General features: G+C 40.4%; 1 protein-coding gene across 8 annotated transcripts in view; it reads left to right on the forward strand.

The window, feature by feature from the left end:
* The window catches only part of ATE1 (arginyltransferase 1), a 145757-nt gene that overhangs the window by 93096 nt on the left and 28813 nt on the right, over window positions 1–23848 (forward strand). For all 8 annotated transcript variants that reach the window (XM_077779530.1, XM_077779533.1, XM_077779534.1 and 5 more), the window contains one exon: window positions 20933–21053. In XM_077779530.1, the coding sequence (XP_077635656.1) occupies window positions 20933–21053 (121 nt within the window). The remainder of the gene's footprint in view (window positions 1–20932; window positions 21054–23848) is intronic.

Here is a 23848-nt window from a genome sequence, read left to right on the forward strand (position 1 = left end):
TGTGTCTTACAGCGGATGGTGACGTAGTCGTCCTATACCTGTGTGTGCAGACTTTGTGCTTTTTTTTTTTTTTTTTAATGTTTTATTTCTGAGAGAGGGAGAGAGACAGCGTGAGTAGGGGAGAGGCAGAGAGAAGAGGGAGACACAGAATCTGAAACAGGTTCCAGGCTCTGAGCTGTCAGCACAGAGCCCGACGCAGGGCTTGATCCCACGAACCGTGAGATCATGACCTGAGCCGAAGTCGGGCGCTTAACCGACTGAGCCACCCAGGTGCCCCTCATGCTTATTTTTGACGGTGTGCTTGGCCAGCTGAAGCCTCTCAACACTATCAGTGTAGGCCGCTGGGGTGTGTGTGTGTGTGCACGTGTGTGCATGTGTGTGTCTTCTGTTTCCCTCTTGAAAGGGAAAATGATCTGTATTACCAGCTCCAAGAGGTGGAGGGGTTCCTGCATTTTATTTAATATTGTGGACTTGCTTGAAGTCCAGACATGCTTTCCCAGGTAAAATATGTAAATGTTTCTGAGAAGACCTCTCCACTCTCCTTTAACTGTTGGCATTTGTTCTCACCGTGAGGATTATAAAGGTGACTGAGTGGAGCAGCTCGTGCAGTTCCAGAATCCCCTTGCTTAAAATGATTATTTCCTGCTTCCTTCCGTGTGCCCTTCCCATTTCTATTCCCTCCCTCCCTTCCTTCCTTCCTTTCTTTTTAATTTTAAAAATTATTCCTCTTGTGGAAAAGAGATGAAAGGGAGAATTAGAAATAAAAGTTGCTTGTGGTCCTCTCACCCAGAGCTAGTCACTGGTGACATTTTGCTGTGTGTCCTCAGGCTTCAGTAAGTATGCAGGCTTGCTTTCTCCCCCATGATTGTTAGATGATATACACCATTTTCTTTTCTACCTTTTTCCCACTTGTTTCATGAGCATTTTCCCATTCTCCTTAAATATTTTGTGTACCCCTGATTTTAGGTGACTGCAAGTGTCATAATAATGGACCATAATTTACTGAGCGTACATTTAAGTTCATCCCACTTTTTTTGTTATAAATAATGCACAGCAGACATCATTTTGTGTATTTCCTTTTGGGACATCATTGCAGAATTAGTTGTTCTGCACATCCCTGCTAAATGTAAGGAATCCACCCATATTGTGTGTCTCTTCATTGGGGAAATTTTCCTCCGTGAAGAGCAGAAGAATGTCATATACGAGAAGCTGCTTAAAATTAGATTTGTAAACACACACAGGCATCTAACAAAGGATACTTGCTGTTTCAGGAGAAATAAACCAGTTGATTTTCAGTTTTAATCTTTTCTGTTTCTTAAATTTTTACACTAAAAATTTATTTGATTTGATTGCTGTCAGTTCTTTTTGTGAGACTTATTGTAAGTTAGTCTTCCCATTCCCACCATTCTCTGGGTCTATTTAGGCACTTAGTACATTTTGTACTACCTTTTAGGAGTCAGTAGTACCGATCTCTGGCGGCTATTTTAATCTCAAGTTCAAGCACTACAGGTGGCTTTTGTTCTTTCAGTACTTCCTGGCCTTAGTCTGCAAGTTCTCGAGATGATTATAAGGAAAATGGAATAGCTCAGTGATGTCAGCCTCTTTGTAATAAGGCAAATAAAAGTTCTCTTTTAAAATTTATTTCTCTTAGGAGAACAGTCTGGCAGGAAAAATGAGGAACACATCAAACAATATGAAAATAGATAATTGTCTTTTGCCATTTTTGTTCCTTTTTTCCCTTCTTCAACTATATCCTCTCAGGCATCTACAGGGCGGCATGGGCTCTGTCCGGCTTTGTTCCGCTTGTTCCTTTCAACCCCTAAGTAGGGTCACCGAATCTTCCTGCAGATGCACCTTTTCTTTAACTTTTTAAAAATGTTTATTTTTGAAAGAAAGAGAGATAGAACATGAGCAGAGGAAGGGCAGAAAGAGAGAGAGACACAGAATCCGAAACGGGCTCCAGGCTCTGAGCAGTCAGTGCGAGCCCAACCTGGGGCTCGAACTCCCGAACCGTGAGATCATGACCTGAGCCGAAGTCAGTTGCTTAACTGACTGAGACACCCAGGCGCCTCTACAGATGCACCTTTTCAACTGTCACCCTCTGCCCACCGAACCTAAGAACATGTGTGTCTAGGACAGTGTTGTGCCCTGGTTTAATAGCCTCGTCTCTGTCTTGTTACTTCTCCCTGCCCAGGGCCTTAAATCTGTGAGTTATGTTTTTCATTTTATCTGTTGATGCCTTCCATTCCCTCCGCAAAACTTACCCTGTGAACCCCGGGGCACTCTAATGCTTATGGCTGGCGTGCTACACTTCAGTATACACACACGTCTATTTTCATCAGTTTTTTATGCCAATTTTACTTGTTATTGTAATGATATGATTTAATTGAATGCTAATTAAGCCAATGAATGGTGTTTTAAAAAGTAGTTATTTGCATTAAGCGTAATTTGAGTGCTTTAGAGAGATTCAATGATGAATGATTAAAAAAAAGAAGTACTGCCAAATTAGTCGTGGATAACTAAAAGTGTTTCCTGTGAAAAAATCCATAAAAATCTGAAAAGATTCTCCACTTCCCTAAGCCCCTAAGTTCTCACTGTATTTTAAAGAACCAGTAACTGAAAGTCACAGTGATGCCTCCCCAAAGAAAGCGCTTGGTCCTAAGTCAAAGAATGGCTGATGTACGGAGTACGGCGTTGAAGGTACGTGCATTTATGCACTTCCCTCCATACACACTGTGAGGGCGTTTGCACTTAACCCTCCACTAGTCCTGTTCACTTCGGGGGCAGTGGCTTTTACCGTAAATTCTTCTGTACTGTCTGTAGTTGAAGAAACTGAAGCAGACTGTGATTGAATAGGTGTAACCAGTGAGTATTGCCATAGAGGTCACAAGCCTTCGATCTGGGCGAGTGCGTAGGATTAGAGAGCAGCGGGGTATGGCGTGGGCTTGTGCACGTCCATGGCGGCCGTGCAGGCGTTAAATCGGGGCCGTACTGATCCTCCTCCCTCTCCTAGTCCGGGCTGGGCCCGGTTAGACCCCAGCCTGTGTCCGTGTGTCTCCTCCCGGAGTCGGGTCCTGCTCTTACTGCCTCCTTACCTAGGTTGCTTTTAGTTTCTGGAACGGTCTTTAAATGACCTGCTCAGGTCAGTCTCTGTAGTTTCCATCTCTGGCCCTCCCTAGTCCAGACTCTGTCGCAGATCAAACCTTGGTTCTGACAGCACCTTTAGAAAGTCACTATATGTTTAGTTTTGGAAAAATGAGAATGTTATCTCTTTCCTACACCCTTAAATTCACTACAACAGGATTTCTTAAGAAGCCTTTTTGCTAAGGCATATGACATATATAGAAAAGGGCACAAAAGTGTAGCACTCCATGAGTATCACAAGATAAACATACTTCTGGGTCCTCGTAGTCTCCTGGATATTGAAACTCCTGTCTCTGGCATTTATTCTATAAAGGGCCGGATAGTAAATATTTTAGGTTTACAGGCCATATGGTCTGCCTTTGTAGCAAAAGCAGCCATAAAAAATATGTAAACAAATGGGCATGGCTGTGCTCTAGTAAAACTTAATTTATGGGCATTGAAAGTCGGATGTCATATAATTTTCATCTGTCATAAAGTAGTATTTTTCTTTTGATTTATTTTCAACCACTAAAAAATGTGAAAACCATTCTTAGGTTGTGGCCATATGTAAATGAGCAGCAGGCCACTTTGGGCCCATGGCTGTAGTTTGCTGACCCCTACTTTGCAGTATGCCACTACCCTACTTCTATTTTATGGCCCTGATCATCCAGTCTGCACACATCTGAGTGCACATCATGTCATCCTCATCATCTAGCACCTGATAGCTATTCTGTCATCACAAAACCCAGTTGTCAGGACAGTTTTCTGTCATCACAAAACCCATTTGTCAGGACAGTTTTCCACATGAAGTTCAACGATGAATTTACCCCCGTGCCATAACTTGGGGTACAGATTTTTAAATCTCTGCATAATTCACCTGTATAATTTTAAAAGTACACTATATGACATAATAACCACAAGTTATTCCATAGTGGTTTATGTACTAAACAGTGGTGATTGATTACCTTTGTGTACTTTTTTTTAAATTTAACTTTTCAAATATGTTTTCAAATGATTCTAAGTTTAAGGGATTATATAGTGTAGCTTATCAGTCATGAAATTCTTCTGTTGTGAGTCATTTTTAATGTTGTAGAAAGCCACGTATCATCACCCACATGGTAGTATCCAACAAGTATTTAATTCAGCCTATGTTTACTAGACGCGCTTTGAGGGTCTTCAGTGAGTAAGTCGCTCCGCTGACCCTGATGAAGTAGATCTAGGCCCCTTCTGCACAGAGCTTTTTGATAGAATAAACACTTGCAAAAATGAGCCTGCATGATCAAATGTGGCTGGTTCTAGAAGAAAGGGACAGAATACTGTGGGAGTGTGCACAGATAAGTAGTACAGTAAACACCCATACACCTTTACCTAGAGCCACCAGTGATCAACATCTTACCACATTCATCTCTTTGTATGTATTCATATATAATTTTTCCTGTGAGTGTATTTTTCTGCTAAGCTGTGTTAAAGTTAGTTTCCGAGATCATGACATTAATCCTAAGCATTTCAGCAGGGGTTTCCTAAGGACGACGATGCTCTTATAGTAAACCATGTGCTGTGATCATGCTCAAGAAATTTAATATTCTTACAACAATACAATCAGATGTGAAATTAATATTCACATTTCCCACTTGTCCCAATAATACTCTTTATTTTCTTTCCCTCAGTCTGGGATCTTATTAAAGATTCTAGATTTCATTTAGAATTATGGGTTTTTTTTTTTTTTTTTTTTTAGTTTATTTAGAGAGAGAGAGAGAGCGCACGCACACCCACGTGTGTGCATGGGTGAGCAGGGGAGGGGCAAAGAGAGAGAGGGAGAAAATTAAAAGCCACAGAGCCCGATGCGGGACTCAGACTCCCAAACCTGAGCTGAAACCAAGAGTCGGATGCTTAACCGACCCAGCCACCCCAGCGCCCCTGGGTTTTTTTTAAGCATCATTCAATCTAGAACTGTAACTTTGCTTTTTTTGTTGTTGCTGTTTTCACAGCCCTGACATTTTTGAAGATTTCAGTGTCTCATAAATGTCTCTTAATTTGAATCTGTGATTATTTCTTATAATTCTATTCAGGTAAAGCTGTTTAGTCACAGCACTGCTGAGGGGGTGCTGGGCCAGTCTCAGGGCGTCACAGGTCCATCTGTCGTGGGACTGCTTTTTCCCCTTTGCTGTTCGTGAGTAATCGGTGGGGTTGTAGACGCTTGGATACCCTGTGCCCGCAACCTTTGACCCAGGGACAGAGCCTCTTTCACAATCTCCTATGACCAGTAGGGGTTAGTTTTGTAATTCTTAAAAAATATTTATTTATTTTTTGAAAGAGAGAGTGCATGTGCACACGAGTTGGGGAATGGCAGGAAGGGGGGTTACAGAGGATCTGAAGCGGGTCTGTGCTGACAGCAGAGAGCCCCATGCGGGGCTTGAACTCACGAACCATAAGATCATGCATGACCTGAGCCGAGGTCGGATGCTTAACTGACTGAGTTTCCGAGGTGCTCCTGAACAGTAGAATTTTTTAAACATATTCCATAATTCCATTTGTTTGCAAACAAATATTTACATGTATGCATTTGGTTAATGAAATAACTATTGAAAGTTGGACTATAAATATATTTTTAAATAGAACTTAAACATTAATTACCATTTCATTAGGAGAAAGCAGAGTTAAGGTCAAGGTTCCAAAGACCAAGAGCTAAGTTCAAATCTTGGTTACATGCCTTTTTGCGTGTACCAACTTTCTAAGCCTCAATGTCTCTATCTATAAAATGGGAATAATAATCACTACTCTTTATAGGATGATTGTAAGGATTAATGAGGCAGTGCGTGTAGGGCGGTGGGTATAGTGAGTGCCCTGCCCACAGTGCCCATTCAGTAAGTATTAGCTTATTGTTATAGTTTTTAGTAATACCAATTTAATTATATATGTAGACATAATTTTTACTAAAAACTAGTGACTTCAAGTTTTATAGAAAAAAATTTACTTAGTTCTTTTACCCAAATTTGATCTGAAAATATAATCAATTTCCTTTTCCCTAATGCATTTGTTTTAGTTTGGGGACGTTTTTTATATGCCTTTCAGTTAAGGGTAGATATTTTACTAAAAGTGCTTTGGAAAGATTACAGTTAATTCTGTCTTGTGTGATTTTTTGCATTCATCTTGTAAGTGCCTCATGCTGTTATTATGGGAAGGAAACTCAGAGACTATACTATTTCCCAAAACTGCAATTAAATAATTGGATAAAAACTTAATTCATTTAGTAATAGATTGTCAAATCTATAGCCCAGAAATACACAGTGACGTCTGAGGATAGTAAAAGCTTGAATAAACAATTTACGTGAGGATGAAATGAAATTATTGGGCATGGAAGTTAGCATTAGCAACTAGAGTTCTACCAGAAGTTCTCAGGGGCCAACTGAAGTTGACTCCTACTGGCCCAACTATGGCCAGTTTGAACATCAGAAAGGATAACTGTGGTGGATTGAAACACCTTATGTATTTTTAGACCTGTCAGCACTTACTGATACAGAAGACTCATTGCTGGAGTCTGTGCTGTGTTCCACGTTGTGTTACTCAGGTGCTGCGTCCCCAGAAGCCTCCAGCCTGCCTGTGGATTGATGGCTTCTGAACATCCTCAGAGCTTCACACTTCCAGGCTCAAACCTATGCTGATTCCATGATTTCAGGCTCTAATAGTAACTTGTCAAAATTGTACTTTCCCACATCTGGAAGTTGTAGATTTCAGCTTTAATTTTTATTTATACTATTCCCAGAGAGTTCTGACACAGTAAACTGACAAGATGATTATACTGTTTTGATTATACCAAATGTTACTGGATAGAAAGGTGATGATTGGCTCCTTAAAAATTTTAGGATAATGTATTTTTTTGTATAAAGTGAAAGATGCCATCTTAGGGGAATTTTTTTTTAATGGTTAACCATTGAATACTTTGCTTTTATATGCATATATTTGAAAATTGAGTTCTAGGGGCGCCTGGATGGCTCAGTCGGTTAAGTGTCCAACTTCGGCTCAGGTCATGATCTCATGGTTCATAGGTTTGAGCCCCACATCCGGCTCTGTGCTGACAGCTCAGAGCCTGGGGCCTGCTTTAGATTCTGTGTTTCCCTCTCTCTCTGCCCCTCCCTCACCTGTGCTCTGTCTCTCCCTCTTTTTCAAAAGTGAATAAACACACACAAAAAATTTAAAACTAACAATAAAATAAAATTGAGTTCTAAATAACACTTTCGGATCAGGCATGAAAATATGAAAAATTCTTAATACATCATAAAGATTTTTTTTGTATTTGGTGCATAGATGGTTTTGTAATGGGCTAAAAAATGGATAAAATTATAACATTTATAGGGACATTAATGATTACTATGATCCTGAGGAGCTGTATCACTATAAATTTCATTCTAGCGACATGGTTGACTTCGGACCAGTGTGGTATTTTAGGCTGGATGTCTTGGAAGAAATGAAGATGTCAGGGTTCTCAAGTTGTCGGTGTTTGTAGCGTAAGAAATTATTCACAATAATTTATCTAGAGTTCTGTGACTGGACTTGATTTGCTCACCCCGTCAATAATTGTTTAAGTTAAAAGTGGTTGCATTCATCATAATTCCATAACTGATCATTTAGGAAAGGGGAAAGTAATCTACCAGATACGTTTTGAGCTTGCTGAAGTGTGGGGACTTCAGCTGTCACATTAACCTTCTACCAGGTCCTTCCTTGCACAGACACACAGAATACGGATGACATCCAAGGGGACAGGATGTAAATTCTCCCAGCCCTCCTACTGCTACAGTGGAGAGGCGAAAGGTTATCCTTAGACTTGAGGCGTTTAAGTCACTTGTGATGAATTTTCCATCAGGCAGAAAAAAAGGAATGATTACCAAAGATCACACCCTGGGGATAAATATGAGGTTATAGCTAACTTCTTATTTCCCTCAGGGGTGTAATTAAACAGACTTTTACGATTAAGGTTTTCAGGCATTGAAAAATGTTTACTGGAAAAAGTAATAGCTTCAGTTAGAGACATGATCAATCAGCTACAGCTTACTGACATTATTAAAGCCGTGTATTGTGGTGAACTGCTGTTAGCGTTTGTTTAACTCAAGGCATAGCAACTTAAAGAATGTTGAAAAACTAATGCTGGTTGTATGTTTCTAATGGGTCCAGACCCTAAATGATTGTGATTAGTTAGGCAAATCTTCATAAACAGGAACATAGGACTTTGCTGACACACCTTAGGTGTTCATACTTTGGTCTGGCTTTAGCTTGGGAATTTTAACAGAAAAAAAGAATATTAAGCTTCTAATCTTGGCTTTACCAGTCAGTGGCCTTAATTCACTTAACTTCTCAGTCCCCTTTCCCTTTTTAAATATTAAAATGAACCTGGATACTGACTAGGGAGGTCTACCAGCTCTTGTAGTTTTAAAATTATCTGATTGCTATTTTAAGAAATACAATTTGACACATTCAGTTTAATTCAATGAATATTCAATCTGTATTTATTGAGAACTCAGTCCATACAAGGAGTTCTGCCGAAGCACAAAGAATACAAAGAAATGATGTATTCCCAGCTGTCCGGAGGCTCCCAAGTTGGGTTGGGGAGGGGAATGTGGGGGGTTGCAGAAGTAAGAGAAACAGCATGTAAACAGACAACTCTAGTGGATTGTATTAAGTTCTAGAAAAGTCTCTGTACAAACCTAGATACCCACTAAAGACACAAGCGCTGATACTCCCCATCTAAATTAGGTTCTCCCTGCTGTACTCTGATGTGCTTTTTCTTCAGTGTTTGCCACGCTTTGTAACGACATGTTTCTGTGCAATTATTTTCTTAAAGTCCTCTCCGCTTGTAGACCAGGAGTTCCTTGAGAACTGAAACCCGTGGGTGGTGGTATTCACCATGGCACGCCCGAGACCTTACCATAGAGCCTGGCAGATGGTAGGCATTTCGTAATAATCCGTTGACTTGCAGAAGAGAGAGCACAGGGGCTGATTCTGTCCAGGGGTGAGAGCAGTAGGTGGTGAGGTGAAGCAGAGTCCAAGGAGAGCTTGGCAGAGAAAGAGTAAGTAGGCAGCGCTTCGGTCCCTGGAGGCGTTTAGACCCAAGTGAATAGTCCTCCTGGTGCCTAGACGTGAGTGCCCCGCGGCGAGTGTGCCCAGCCAGGTAAGGAAGTGGGCTGAGAGCAGATCTTGAGCCATTCACTCGGTGCGTGGTGTCTCTAACCCAGGGAGCAAGAAGTCTGTGCGTCCGTATACACATTATGGGTGTTGACTGATACACACGTGAGTATAGTACTGTCCTTGTGCAAACCCACATAGGACCCGTTGTTATTAGTACAATCCATACTCATTTAAAAGCATTCATGAATTTGTAGTAGCTTTTTATCTTACATGATTTCTTATCAGCTCTAACTAACATTACAATACTATCTTATAAAGGTCTATGACTTTTTTTTTTTTACTTTAAAAAGAATTATCCTACTTTGCTATACATTTTGGAGTGCCAGTAAGGGGCCTTCCGTGGGGCATTTCCACAGTCAGTTCTCTCTGTTGGCAGTGAGAGAATGGATTCAAAGCAGGAGAACTTGAAATCAGCCCTCTCACTGTGGTCCAGGTGAGGACGACTCCGCCTGCGGTAGGGACAGAGCCAGTGACTGTCAGTGCCACTTCTCAAGGAACAAACAGCCTGAAACCTGACAAAGCAAACGTCTGCCTGTCCTGATCCTTCCTCCTAGTGTGGTGAAGGCCAAATTTAATATACACACACGTCCACGGTATTCACATGAATATTTAATCTTTAGCAGAAATTAAAGCAGCTTTGGCTTTCACTTTTTCATTTTCTCTTATGTTATTTTCTCTGTCTTCGTCTTTCATTCTCTTTTCTTCTTCATCCTTTTCAACTTATGACCCTTCAGTTTGAAATTAAATTTGGACTGTAAGTTGACTCCCTGAATCTTTTCTTCACAAGCTCTCTTTGTATTTTCTAGAAGAAAAAAAAGATTAACCCAGGGTTTCTGAAATAAAAGCAAAGATTGTGATTAAAACTGAATTAGAATCTTTATTCTCTATTATTTGCTAATAGTAAAATAAATAGCCCAGTCTTAAGGAAGCTTTAAAGTAAGTCCTGGAGCCTTTGCAAACCCTTGGATTTTAATTAAAGAAACACAGAATACCATCACTTTCTGTTTGTCAGTGGGAAAAATATGTATTTTTAAATTTTCAAAGCTTAGCCCAGCAGCACATGGAGTACATCTGTTGGCTTTCAGAATTTGGGGAACACAAATGGATTCAGATGTTTAGGCCCTTTGTCTTCACTGGTCTCTGCTCACCTCGCCAACTGAGCGTGGCACAATCCAAACACAGTTTCTGAAAACAGAGCAGCTAGAGTTACTTCTCAAGCACTCCCTTGGGGACTGATAAAGTCAATCTCTGTTTATGTAATGAAATCAGGGAGCAAGGGGTCTGCTGTAGTACTTTGTGGATGGGATCGCATTGGTGTTGTCTTTCAGGGAGAAGACTGGATTTAATAAGCCCTTGTTCTTACTCGCTTTCTGTGTAGGTACAGCCCACTCTAATGGATTATTTTGAGCTATTTTTGTTTATGTAGTGTTAGAGCTTCTCTTTAGGCAATTGGTTTTAGTAAAATCAATAGGTTTATTGTAAAAAAGAAGGATACTGATATCAATTTTACCTGATATAAAAGACTTAAGTGTCTGGTAACATCTTTCTTCTTTGTTCATTGCTGCTAGGGTTTACTCTCTCTCTCTCTCTCTCTCTCTCTCTCTCTCTCTCTCTCTCTCTCTTTTTGTGTGTGTGTGTGGGTGTGTGTGTGTGTGTGTGTGTGTGTATTTAAATAATACTGCCTTTTTAGTGTCCTTACATTTTAATTTAACTTGAACTTTAAAGTAAACTTCACTGGTTTATCCTTTTCTCAAATACTTGCAAAATCCTTCATATTTTTTCAAAATATTTATAAAGTATTCTTGAGAGTGAAATCTCATAAAGATCTTTGCTTCAGGACCAGAGTTCAAAGGAAAGTCCGTTTGGTTTTAATTTGAAAACTGTAAAAACAAAATACCCTCAAAATGGCAGGGTGTGAATTGGTAACTTCAATTTTATTGCAATCTGCCAAACCCATCCCCAGATGTTTCCAATTAAAAGCCAAGAATGCTAACTTGGGTGAATATCCTATGAAAGCATTTCTTTACTTTTCTCTGATTTTTATTTTCCTGAGGAAAATAACAGCCTCAAATCCTTTAACTTTAATTAAAGAAATAACTTCTCATTTGCATGTTGTTCAAACTCCTCCAAAGACAAATGTCATGTTCAAAGAGAATTCTTATATGTCAGATTGCAAGCATGTAGTCCTGAATGCATAGCGGTTCATATGTGTCTTCTTATAAAGGCCAAGTGGAAAAGCTTTTGGAGCCCTTTAAAATTAAAATAATGCATTTCTGGAGTTGGCTATAATCAAAGAGTTAGACCTTTTAATACTCTGCATTTATTTAAAAGGGGTGGTCGGTAATAAGCTTTTGTTTTTGATCATTTGTATATTGAGTTGTAAGAAGCGCTTCTGTGGGAATCTAAGATGTAATAAGATAGAAGAAACCAGAATGTTATTTTGAAGCTGTCAGTTTCATACTATTTCTCTAGATAATAAATACCACGTTACATTAGGGTCCATACATGAGCTCTTACTTCGAATATGTCGTTCCATATTAAGAAAGATCTGTGCTGGTAATAAATTTGAATTTATGGAAACTGTCATTTGTTCAGAGAAAAGATGGAATTCATCTTTCTAACTCCCTAACAATTTGAATGTAAAGCTGAAGAGACCTTGATTTCGAAGTGTCCACAAACCACAGACACAGGACCACATAACGGTCTCTCATCACATTGCCTCTTTGGTGAAGTTTTGACGGACACATATGTGGGAGCTCAGGAAGGAGACAGCCATGTGGGTCTTGGGTCTATTTTTGCTTTCGGTAAGCCCCTGACTTTTTTTTTCCCAAACACGGTACTATTCAGGCTTGGACACACTGCGGGAGGGGCCTCTTCCGAAGACACTGCTGAGAAAGCTGGTAGTCTCAGCCTGTGTTTGACCAGCAGTTTGTTTACAGTCCTTGTTGCTCTGCCAACTGCCACAGCCACATTGCAGCTCTTTCGTGCTTCCTCGGCACCTTGTGCCCACCACCCCGTGTTTGCCCCTGGCTACAAAAGTCAGGAGAGCACATGGCATCCCTCTGCCCTGGCTGATCATGAGTACGTACGAGGCCCGTTCCATCTTTCCATCCTTGATGACGAGCAGAGTCCTGTTCATATTAGACTCAGTTGTGATTTTAAGGTTTGGGGAAGTTATTTTGAAAATACCTTTGGGGCGCTTGGGTGGCTCAGTCGGTTAAGCGTCCAACTTCAGCTCAGTTTGTGATCTCACAGTTCATGAGATCAAGCCCCACGTCGGGTTCTGTGCTGACAGCTCGGAGCCTGGAGCCTGCTTCAGATTCTGTGTCTCCCTCTCTCTGCCCATCCTGCATCCATGCTCTGTCTCTCTCTCTCTCTCTCTGTCTCAAAAATAAACATGAAAAAAGAGAAAATACTTTTAAAAGTTGTGACTATTTTAACATTTAGGTATTGAAAGAGAAAGGGATCAAGAGTCTGGGTCTGAGTTCCTCACTACCGTTACATGACCTGACTGTTTTATCTGCACAATAGAAATAGCATCTGTTTCATTACCTTTGTCATTAGTTCCGAGATGTAGCTCCCGGGATGTGCAGAATCATCACGAAGACTGTGCTTACACGCTGGGGGAACTTGTCATTCACGTTCTTGTCGTCACCAGAGTGGCACTGCCGAACTCTGCACAGATGAGGAGGCCTTTTCTCGGGTTGTGTTTCCCCCTCCTTTTCCTGAAATGAAACTTAATAAGCTATGCATTTCTTTAAAAGAAAGTGTATGTCAGTAAAGTCAGGAAAGAAATATTTTCAGCTTCAAGGGGAAAAAACTCAATTGACATGAACTAGTAGTTTCTAATGTTCTTGAGTATGACGATGCCTGTTAGATTTCAGTAACTCTTCTAGATCCTGTCGTGATAATGTGCTTTTAGTATTCAGCTAATGCACAGAACTCCCAGAGGTTGGGAACAGATTCTATACAGTAAAAATGCTGTAAAGCTGCATACTAAATACAAGTTCAGCAGACACTGGTCGATTCCTCTGTGTAGAAAGACCGTATTTAAAGTGATGTCTGTGTTTAGAGAAGGAAGTAGAAAAAGCATGGGCCGAGTGTCCTGTATTCATTGTTCATCCAACAGTCAGCTGATGAGTAGGCTTTGGGATATGTCAGTGAAAAAGTCAGACTAACACTCCTGACCTAGCACGGAGTTTCCTATGGATCTAATAAGTAAGTAAATTAAGAAGAGTGTTAAACGTGGTTAAGTCCTATGAAAGAAAAATAGTAGGGATAGGTGGGCTTCATTGAGGAGGTGGCACTGGAGCAAAACCTTAAAGTGGATGACAGTCTTGGGAATATCCATGAGAGCAGCAGAGAGAACAGCCAGGAGCCCTGAGCTGGGAGCAGGCTTGATGTGTGCAGGGAGCAGCAAGGAAGCCAGTATAGCCGGGGTGGAATGAAAAGATGGAAAACATCATGGAAGACAAGCCAGAAAGGTAACATGGTTCACATCACTTAGGGCCTTGTAGGTTGTGCTGCGGCTCTGGGTTTTACTCTGCCTCTAGTAGGAAGTGCGGCAATGTAAACAAATACTCCATTTTAAAATGGATTGCCAGGGGCTTAGGGAGAGAGGGGATAGGAAGGGACTGCTAATGGATATAAGGTTTTTTTTTAGAATGATAAAAATGTTACGGGATTAGATAGTGGTGTTGGTTGCACAATATATGAAGCACCATGAACTGTATGTACGCTTTAAAAAGGTAAATTTTGTGGTATGTGAATTGCATGTCAAAAAAAATGACAGAAAACAATTGATTGCCAGGGCTCCCTAGAACCATTTTTTGTCCTTCCTCCATCTACTTAATGTAGCTTTTACCTTTATTTATTTATTTATTTATTTATTTATTTATTTATTTATTTATTTTTAATGTNCAAAAGTCGGACGCTTAACCGACTAAGCCACCCAGGTGCCCCAGCTTTTACCTTTAAAGAGCCAGGTTTTTAGGGGTGCCTGGGTGGCTCCATTGGTTAAGCTCCCGACTCTTGGGTTTTGGCTCAGATCATGATCTTGCAGTTCGTGAGTCGGAGCCCCACGTCGGGCTCTGCACTGACGTCGCATAGCTTACTTGGGGTTCTCTTTCTCTCTCCTGCTCTCTCCCTCTCAAAATAAATAAAACATTTTAAAAAAAGGATCCAGGTTTTTAACTAGTTATACGTTAACTTAAGGGAAAGTCTTAATGTTGTTGGCTATGTTTTCATTAACGATAAAGGATGTTCATCTATTTTAAAGTAGCCTTGCTGAAATTGTTAATGATTGTGAAATTAGACTTTTCCAGATACTTACCCCTTTTTATGTGCACTTTATATACCTGTGTTACTCTTATTTGGTAAAAAATGATAGCAAGATATTTTTAACTTCTGGTTAACAAAATGAATGTAATTCTTAGGTCGAATTTTGATTAATACATTTTGCAACACTAAGATAGTCTCCATATAGTTTATTTTGTGAGTCATCTACAGGGTAGAAAAACTAGATCGATAAGATAATGTCCTTCAAATTATGGTCTAAAGCATATAAGTGAAAAGAATACCTGTTCATTCCATTGACCAAAACCAAAAATTGAAAGTCTCTTCTTCCAGAAGAAGCAGTTATTTTTAATAGAAGTAGCACAGGAAGTGTATTTTCCCCCCACCCCTGTTTTAGATTTAACTTTGGAATTTCCTTGAATTTCGATCTATGACAGCCTGATAAAGTTGACTGAAATATTATGACCATATCCTAATTTTTTCCCCTCTTTTGGTGAGGTTGTATGAGCATAATTTGGGTTTTATGAATAATCTACATGGTTTTCTTTAAATGAAATGAAATCATTGAATAAAATCATTGAACTGAATATTGATTATTGCTAAGCACTCCAAGCAAAACATTCACTCTTCTGTGACAACTCAAAACGTAGAGGCACTTAGTTTGCTTTGTTTTCCTTTTTGTTGTCCAGTCTAAAACCATTTGTAAACAGCTGCAGAAGTGATTTCTGTTGGTGAAGCTGTAGATCAGCGGTTGCTGAACTTATTTCCCTTTGAGGACTTTGCCTGGAGTGGTCATCCCTGCCAGGAATGTGTAATTAATAAGGAGGACTGGGCCTTCCCTCCTCTAAATGTAGGCTTTTTAGAAGATAGCTTTTACCTTTCCCAGGCTTCCTGAAGGGGGTCATCCAGAGCCTCCCCTCCTAGAACATTTCCTGGGGCCCTGTTCTTGTTGGACAGTGGTTTTGAGGTGGGGTGTGGTGATTCTGGGGCTCCTCTGCTGAAATTGCAAATCAGATTGCAAGAATGCTCAGAAAAATGATCAGATAAGCCCTGTCAGACCAATTACATTTTCAGAATTTTGAGTACTTGAGAAATCTGCGGTAACTCTGATTTCTTCTTATTTACAAAGAGTCGGCACCCTAAGGAAAGGATTAATCTACTTTCGCCTCATTGTTCCAGTATGAATGAATGTACTTAGGGGCTGATTAAATATTTTTTCTTCTGACTACAGGGAAGTATGTCCAAATCCTTAAGTAATTACATTCTTAACACAGACATTTCTCATTTTCTCACACTAGCTGCAAAGGCGGGGTAGATTTCAGGCCTTTGCGTTTTTCATTTGTATGATGGTGACTTTCAGTTGAGCTTTAAGCACTTCCCTCCCCTAACTCTCAACCAGCTAATGTTAGAAATGTTAGAAAGCATAACATTTCAAAGTGGTTTATTTCATAAAACTCTTTGTATTCTTTGGTTGCTTGAGAGATTATCTGATACAAAGCACTGAGAGAAGCCTATACTTTGGAGAAACATGATGCCTTAACCTAATCTAAACACTTGACTTCAGATGATGAGCAGAAGTCAAAACGTATATACATTGGTGACTCTTCAGTGAGATAAATGAAGTATTTAAAGAGGTAAAAAGAAAATATCTGACCCACTGTTATGAGCAAGTATTGCCTGAAAAGAACATTGTGAAATTTTAGAAACTTTGAAGCACGGTAGGCAGTCATCCTTGCTGTATGCTTCCTTGCACTTCATCTTTGTCCAGGTCCATCACTACCAGGAGACTGTGAATTATCTAGAGGCATTCCTTGGTTCATCATTCTATTGCCAGCACCCAGTGTCTGCCACATAGTGAGGATTCATTTCTTGTTCAGTGACTGTTTTTGAATGTCAGGGTCCTTGTTAAAGCCAGACATTGGGTTCAGGTGTCTGTGGATGAATCTGCATCTTTTTTCTTTTCACTAGACATTCTTGGGATTCTCTGCTTCTGTGTCCCTCCATCACAATGGACAAGATACACCATAACATTTTTATTACTGTTTCCTTGTTCATATTGGTAATATTTTTGTACTAAGTACAGAATTTTATTCTATTTATTTTTAAGATTTTATTTTTATTAATTTTTTTAAACATTTATTTATTATTGAGAAACAGAGAGCATGACAGGGCAGGGGCAGAGAGAAAAGAGGAGACATAGAATCCAAAGCAGGCCCCAAGCTCTGGGCTGTCAGCACAGAGCCCGATGTGGGGCTTGAACCCACAAACTGTGGGATCATGACCTGAGCTGAAGTCGGATGCTTAACCAACTGAGATTAAGTAATCTCTACGGTACCCAACATGGGGCTTGAACTAACCACCCCAATATCAAGAGTGACACACTCTACTGACTGAACCAGTCAGGCACCCTGCCCCCTAAGTACAGAACTCTAGAAAAATTAAGCAAGAAGAGCCAGGAAATTCTGCACATGAAGAGTAATCCTAGGGGGATGGTTAGATCTACTAGAGATTAAAATATAATATCAAGCTTTAATAGTTAAAACTGTATGGCACTGGCGCATGAATAGACAGGTCAGTGTATCAAAATAAATAGGAAGTGCTGAAAGAGATCTAAATATATATGGAAATTTAGTGAGGTTTCAGAAAGGCATTTAAATCAGCGGGGGAAACAACGGTTCTAAAATGATGTTGAGGCCACTTGGTAAACATCTGAAAGAAATTAGGTTAGATCCTTTTCTTATACCTTACACCAAAATAAATTCCAGATGGAGCATAAATGTGAATGTAAAATTATGAAGCCATAAAAGTACTAGAAAAAAACATGTAAATGTTTTTATAATATTTGAGTGACAGTGACTTTTTAAAATTATATTGTAAAACTAAGACTGTTTTAACAAATGATATATTTGACCACTTATCAGATTTCCATATGGTGAAAGAAAATGCCATACAGAGACAGATAAACTAGGGAAGTACAACATATTTTGCAAACTAAGGGTGAATTTCTTCAATATATAAAGAGTTTTTCAAATAATAAGACCAGAAATCTAACAACCGAGGGAGCCAATTTATGGAAAAGGAAGTACAAATCCTTCATAACTTAGGGAAAGCTATGTAATGCAAATTCAAACCACAATGAAATGCCATTTGTCAGATTGGCAGAGATTGAAAGTTTTGATTACAGGCTGTGTTGGTAAGGATTTGGGGAAATTAGCACTTGTATACATATGTTGCTGATAGAAATGTAAAATGGCACAACTTCAGTGGAAAATAGTTCTGTGCTATAAAACATAAAAACCCTTACACCCATCAATTCCAATTCAAGGAAGTTATCCTGGACATATTCACAAATGATACATGTCCAAGAAGATATTTTCCCAAATGGTTCTACCATTTTAAACCAACAGTATCCAAGTTCTATGTAGTCCAGTTCCTTGCCAAAACTTGTTACTCAGTCCTATTAATTTTAGCCATTCTCGTGTTTATGCAGTAGTATGTTATTATGCTTTTAATTGCATTTCTGGTAACTGATAGTATATTTTCAGGTACTTACTAGGTATTCATATATATTCGTACATATTTGGTACCTTTTTAAAAATGGATTTTTTATTCTTGAGTTCTCAAATTTTTGATCTGTTTTAGGTACAAATATGTTCTGTTACTATTTTCTCTTAGTCTTTGGCTTGCCTGTTTTCTTCTTTTAAAAAAAATGTTTTAATATTTATTTTTGAGAGACAGAGACAGAGCATGAGTGGCGTTGGGGGAGAGAGAGGGGGAGACACAGAATCCCAAGCAGGTTCCAGGCTCCAAGCTGTCAGCACAGAGCCTGACGCGGGGCTCGAACTCACCAACCGTGAGATCATAACTTGAGCCCAAAGTCAGATGCTCAGCTGACTGAGACACCCAGGTGCCCTGTTCCTGTTTATTTTCTTAACTTTTTAATGCAGTATATAATTTTCATGAAGTCTAGCACTCACCAATGTTGTGGGGTTTTTTTGTGCTTTTTTTTTAAAATTTATTTCTAGGAGAGAGAGAGAGAGACAGCGTGAGCAGGGGAGGGTCAGAGAGAGAGGGAGACACAGACTCCGAAGCAGCGCCAGGCTCTGAGCTGGCAGTCAGCACAGAGCCTGATGCAGGGCTTGAACCCACGAACTGCGAAATCATGACCTAAGCGAAAGTCAGACGCTTAACCGACTAAGCCACCCAGGCGCCCCACCAGTGTTGTTTTTTTAATGGTTAATGCTTTTTGTGTGCTAAGAAATCTTTGTATACTACAAGGTGAAGAAAATTTACTCTCTTTTTTTCTGTAAAAGTCTTCTATGTTTAGCTTTTATTCATAGCTTTTTTCCCCTCATCAGATTTTCAAAATGGTCTCTAACCCAAAAGGAAAATAAAAAAGATATAGACCCCTTGCTTTAGGCCGCTGGTTTTTCCGATATGTTAATATGGACAGTGTCACATCATGCCGCCGTTCTCCACCAATAAAACACTTTCTGAATTAATAGAGAGAAGGACATTGCTTTTAATAACATAGCATTGAACATCGGGCTTTATGACACCTACTAATTATTAATTCATCTCTAAATAACCCTGTGTTGTGAGTTTTTATGGTGGATGACTCTGTGGTCCCTGTGGAGAGCTGCCCCTGTGGGTGACCTTGCCTGTGCCGGAGCGCTGCGGCATCAGCACTGCCGGGAGCCGTCTGGGAAAAGCAGGGTCAGAGTCCTGAGTTCTGGTCTTCCTCCTGTCCTGCTTTCTCTCTTCGCCAGCAGGCCTTCCCATTTCACCTAGAATAGAGTTCAAAACGTGAATTCTGAGGCCTCCCAGAATCTGCTCCCAACCTGCCTTTCCATTTCTGCAGGACCTCGCTATTTCTCGTTCCTTAGGGTGATCTTGCAACTCTGCGTCTTTGTTTTTACTGTTGCCTTCATCTAGATTGTTCTCATTCCTTTTCATACTGCCCTGGACTTAACTCCAGTCAGTCTGTTAAATCCCCAGTAAAACTCCATATCCTTCTGGAACTCTCTCCCAGCTTCTCAAGAAGGAACTAGTTTGCACATACTTTCTCTCTGTACGGTCTTCCCTGTTAGCTTGCGGACTTCTGAGTGCTTCAAATACGAGGGGGTGTGGTGTTTCTTGCACATGTTAGCGGGGCTTCGCACACTGACCTGCACGTAGCCTGCCGGTTACAGAGTGCCGGTCTGATACAAAGGTACGCAACGGCGCGGAGCCCATAAGAGCAGTATTCTTTGTAAAGCGTTTTGCATTCGATAAGAGTTTTTCAAACTCTGATGTTGTGACCCACTTGCTGTTCCTAAAAGCACTTTTATGGTTCAGGAGCATCATTAAAAAACAAAATGGAGTAGGTCAGGAAATAAAAGATTACATAACACATACGTGTTCTGTAGTAAAAAGTTTGTTTCTAGTTCCGTATTTGCATTTATGTTTTCTAGGTTTTGATGCAAAGTGTATTTCTCACTGTGGGTTGTACCAAAAAGAATTGGGAATCCCTGCACTGGATTTTAACCTCTATAATGAGTTTTGAATTTTGAAATTTTAGGGAAGAGATATTTGGAATTTTTAATTAACTTTGATACTCCTGAATTTTTTCACTAAATGATTTCACATAATTTGTACCTGTGGGCAAATGATTTTTTCTTTCTCCAGCATCTAGTGTGTAGTCCTCGTTTTAGACTTGGGGTACATCTTTGGGCTATAAATATATAAAACATTCCTGCAAAATGGCGTTTTTGAAGAAACTAGAGAATTATCATCATAGGTGTTTTTCTAAAATTTCTGTAATGTGTTTTAAACTTCTCTGTATTTACATTTATCAGTTTAGATATTTCATGAAAGCTTCTTGACAAAACAGTACTGTTTAGTACATTAGAATGATATGAGTGTTATCAACTGAATCTACAAATTAAAAACTTCTGAAATTCCATTTTTGAAAATGAGTTTGCTCCATATATAAATTATAATGCTTTCATACGAAAAGACCTTTCACGTTGATTTTGAAACTGGGTATTCTTTGCAGTCAGTCAGCAAGAATCATATATCAAACATTTGAAAACAAAGTAGAAACTCGAATCTTCCAAATCAATATAGGCATCACAAGTAGTGATGCATTACTTGTAGAAAGCTTTGGAATCATATGTGCATTCTTGAGCTGGGAAAGCAGTGACTGAAAGCAGCTAGTATTTACAGTAAAGCTGTTTCTGGTTGACTTTGTTTAAATTTGTGATGAAAACCTTTCCTGGAACTCTGGAGCCTTGTAACCAGGAAGTTACTGTGTTTGTAAAGCCTGTGTTCTTTTTCCTTCACTTCTCCTTAGGGTCAGTATAGACCTTCTGATTTGTTGTGTCCTGAGACGTACATTTGGGTGCCCATTGAACAGTGCCTGCCTTCACTCGAGAACTCAAAGTACTGCCGTTTCAACCAGGACCCGGAAGCAGGTACGTTTGCAGCAGAGCTCTGCCAGAAATCTGGGTGTTGTGTTCAGGTTCCACGTGTGTGGCTTTGACTCTTTGGAGGGTCCAGGTAGCTTTTTTATCTATTGTAGAATGTGTGTGCTGTGTGCGCATGCGTGTGTGTCAGCCGGGGAGGTACCACACGTGCACACACACAGCACTCTCACTTCTGGAAATAAATGCAGAAACCTCCTGTGCGTCTGCTGCTTACTAACCCGTCTCCTGCTGTGGGGGCTGGTACCGCCTTCCATTTCGGTTACAGCTGTCACAGTGCCAGATCGCTCAGTTTAGGTCAAGAAGATAGAAACACTGGCCAGTTGGGCTGAACAAAGCTGGAGAATGGCCTCGGAGGCCAGCAGGCTGGAGTAGGCTTCGTGACAATACTTTTCTTTTCCTTCCTCCCTCCCTCCCTCCCTCCCTCTTTGGTGCTTCTCCTTTTCTGTCTCTACCTCCTGCACATGCAGTCCCACCCTGCCTGGCCATGTTGTATCTCTCAGCGTTCCCCGTTTGGGCCCTCTGTGCACTGGTGACAGGCACAGACACTGCACATACACCCTGGGGTCACACTTCCTGCACTTGGGTCCTGGCTCCGGTCCTGGCTCCATCATCAGCCCGGAATTGTGTGCCCTCGGGCGATTTCATCATCTTCTTGGCCTCAGGCTCCTGACCTTCAGAATAAAGATAATAGAACCTACCTTCTTGAGTCTTCCTGAGGATTAGAGTAACACAGCACGCTGAGGACAGCCCCCTTGCATTGCTGGGCATTGCTGGGTTGGCGATTGATCGCAAGGCAAATTAGCATGCGACGTCCCGCAGACTATGCCACAGGCTTTCATCTGCATTTGCCTGTTTGCTCTGATTCCTGCCTCCAGAAAAATCCACGGTTCTAGTCACCTCCCTTGTCTAGACCTCGCTCAGTTTGCAGCCACCTTTCTCGCCCTCCCTGCGTCCCACCGGGCCTTCATCTACCAGGCATGAGTCGTGCTCTCGTGGTGGGTGGCACCGACTGCCCAGTTGGGTTTTTTCCTGGGACCAGAGTTGCTAGATGCCCCCCCGCTGTGCCTCACTGACTCCTAAGTCCTCACAACTCACCAGAGGAGGCACCCAGTGCACAGTTAAGAATCATGCATTTTCTGTCTAGTCACCTGCAGTGTAAGCTTGGAGAAAAATCAGAAAAGGGCAATAGGCTAGGGGAGGGGCAGGGAGTAAATGGAAAAATCAAATAGGAAGGCAAAAGGAACAAAGAAATGCAGTAATTTCTTCTGTTCTAGGATGTGCGTTCTCTCCCTCCCCAAATCAGGGTTTTTACTTCCAAAGAAGAAAAACTGGTTCATGTTTCGTTGTATTTTGGCATCTCCTAGAAAAGCTATTTTGGAGTAGGCACTTCTTACATATGGTGATAACTTAGAATCTGACGAACACGTGGCAGTCGGGACCCACCTAACTCCTACGCCAAGCACCCCGAGGTCACCCAGGCTTCCTAGACATTTAGGGTTCGTAGGACAACCAGGCGTTATAGCTCCTGCACCTCCGATTGTCAGTCAGCATTTCATTATTTCATTTTAAGTCGAATTACACCCGACTGATCGGACAGACAGATGTGTTGCTTATGGACAAACATACTGAATTTGTCACTGTTTTGAGTCAGACTCAAAGCGAAAGGCAGTGGTAGTTCAGAGAAAAGCAAATACTTATCGACTGTCCCCTCAAAAATCATTGTGTTTTTCCTTTTTAGCTTTTCTCAAGAGCAGGTCAGAACCATTTCATTATGGTAGAAACTGCTAACCATCTTTCTGCATTACCTCAGGTTCACAAATAAAAGTGGATTAAGATTCCTTCCAACTCAATAATAATGATTGTCAGTTGGTTTCTGACTCCCAAATTTAAGACACAGTTTCATCATCCCTTTTTTCTTTTCCTTGATCTATTTTAAAGTTTGCTTCTCTTCTGTAATACTTGGAGATTAAGGCAATCACAGGCCCTCCCTGTTTGATAAAGCTGAAAAGGTAACTGAATAATTTCCATGCACTGAATGAACATTCAAGTAAAGATTTATTCGTGTTAAGAGACTTTAAATTCATTTTCCAAAATTAACACTAAGGAGTATTTCATGGCAAAGAAAATTTGAAGTCTCGTTTCGATGGTATTACACCGTGGTGAGTGAAGAGTGCAGGGCATGCTTTTCTCGTATAATCTATTACATTCCAGTTCTTATGGCACAAGCTTTACATCTTAATATAGTCATTGTTTAGAATTGATTTACACAAGTCAGAGGAGTAAATTTCTTCAAGGATAGTGCTTCAAAGAAAAGGAAGATCCATATGCTGGATCTTTGGAATTTGCAAGAGAATACCGTACAGGTTTATCAGTATTGAATATCACAGTCCAGACACTATTTGAAATCAGACTATGTCCTGTGGTTTTAGGAAATTAAAATGCAGTTACATGCTGGAATGTATTGAGCATGCTGTGAAACATGGTCATTTGAGATTTAAATGGCAATCTGTGAGAAACTGTTCTCTTCTCTTGGGTCAGTTTTACTTTTACATGACCCAAACTCCGACTCAGACAAAATACAGAGTTTAATACGGACGCCGTTGTTAGTCGGCATGGTGCTTTTTTCCAGTAAATCTTGTCTCTCCTCCCAGCTGCTCAGTAGTTAAATTACTCTGCAGAAGGCACAGCGGAGCACCACAGGTCTCTATAAAACACTTTCGGTACAAGGTGCGTCAGGAGCCACTTGTAAGAAAAATCACATTTCCCTCTACCCTGAATTGATG

Source organism: Crocuta crocuta, unplaced genomic scaffold (assembly GCF_008692635.1).
Source record: "Crocuta crocuta isolate KB4526 unplaced genomic scaffold, BGI_CrCroc_1.0 scaffold138, whole genome shotgun sequence".
NCBI classification, from domain to species: Eukaryota; Metazoa; Chordata; class Mammalia; order Carnivora; family Hyaenidae; genus Crocuta; species Crocuta crocuta.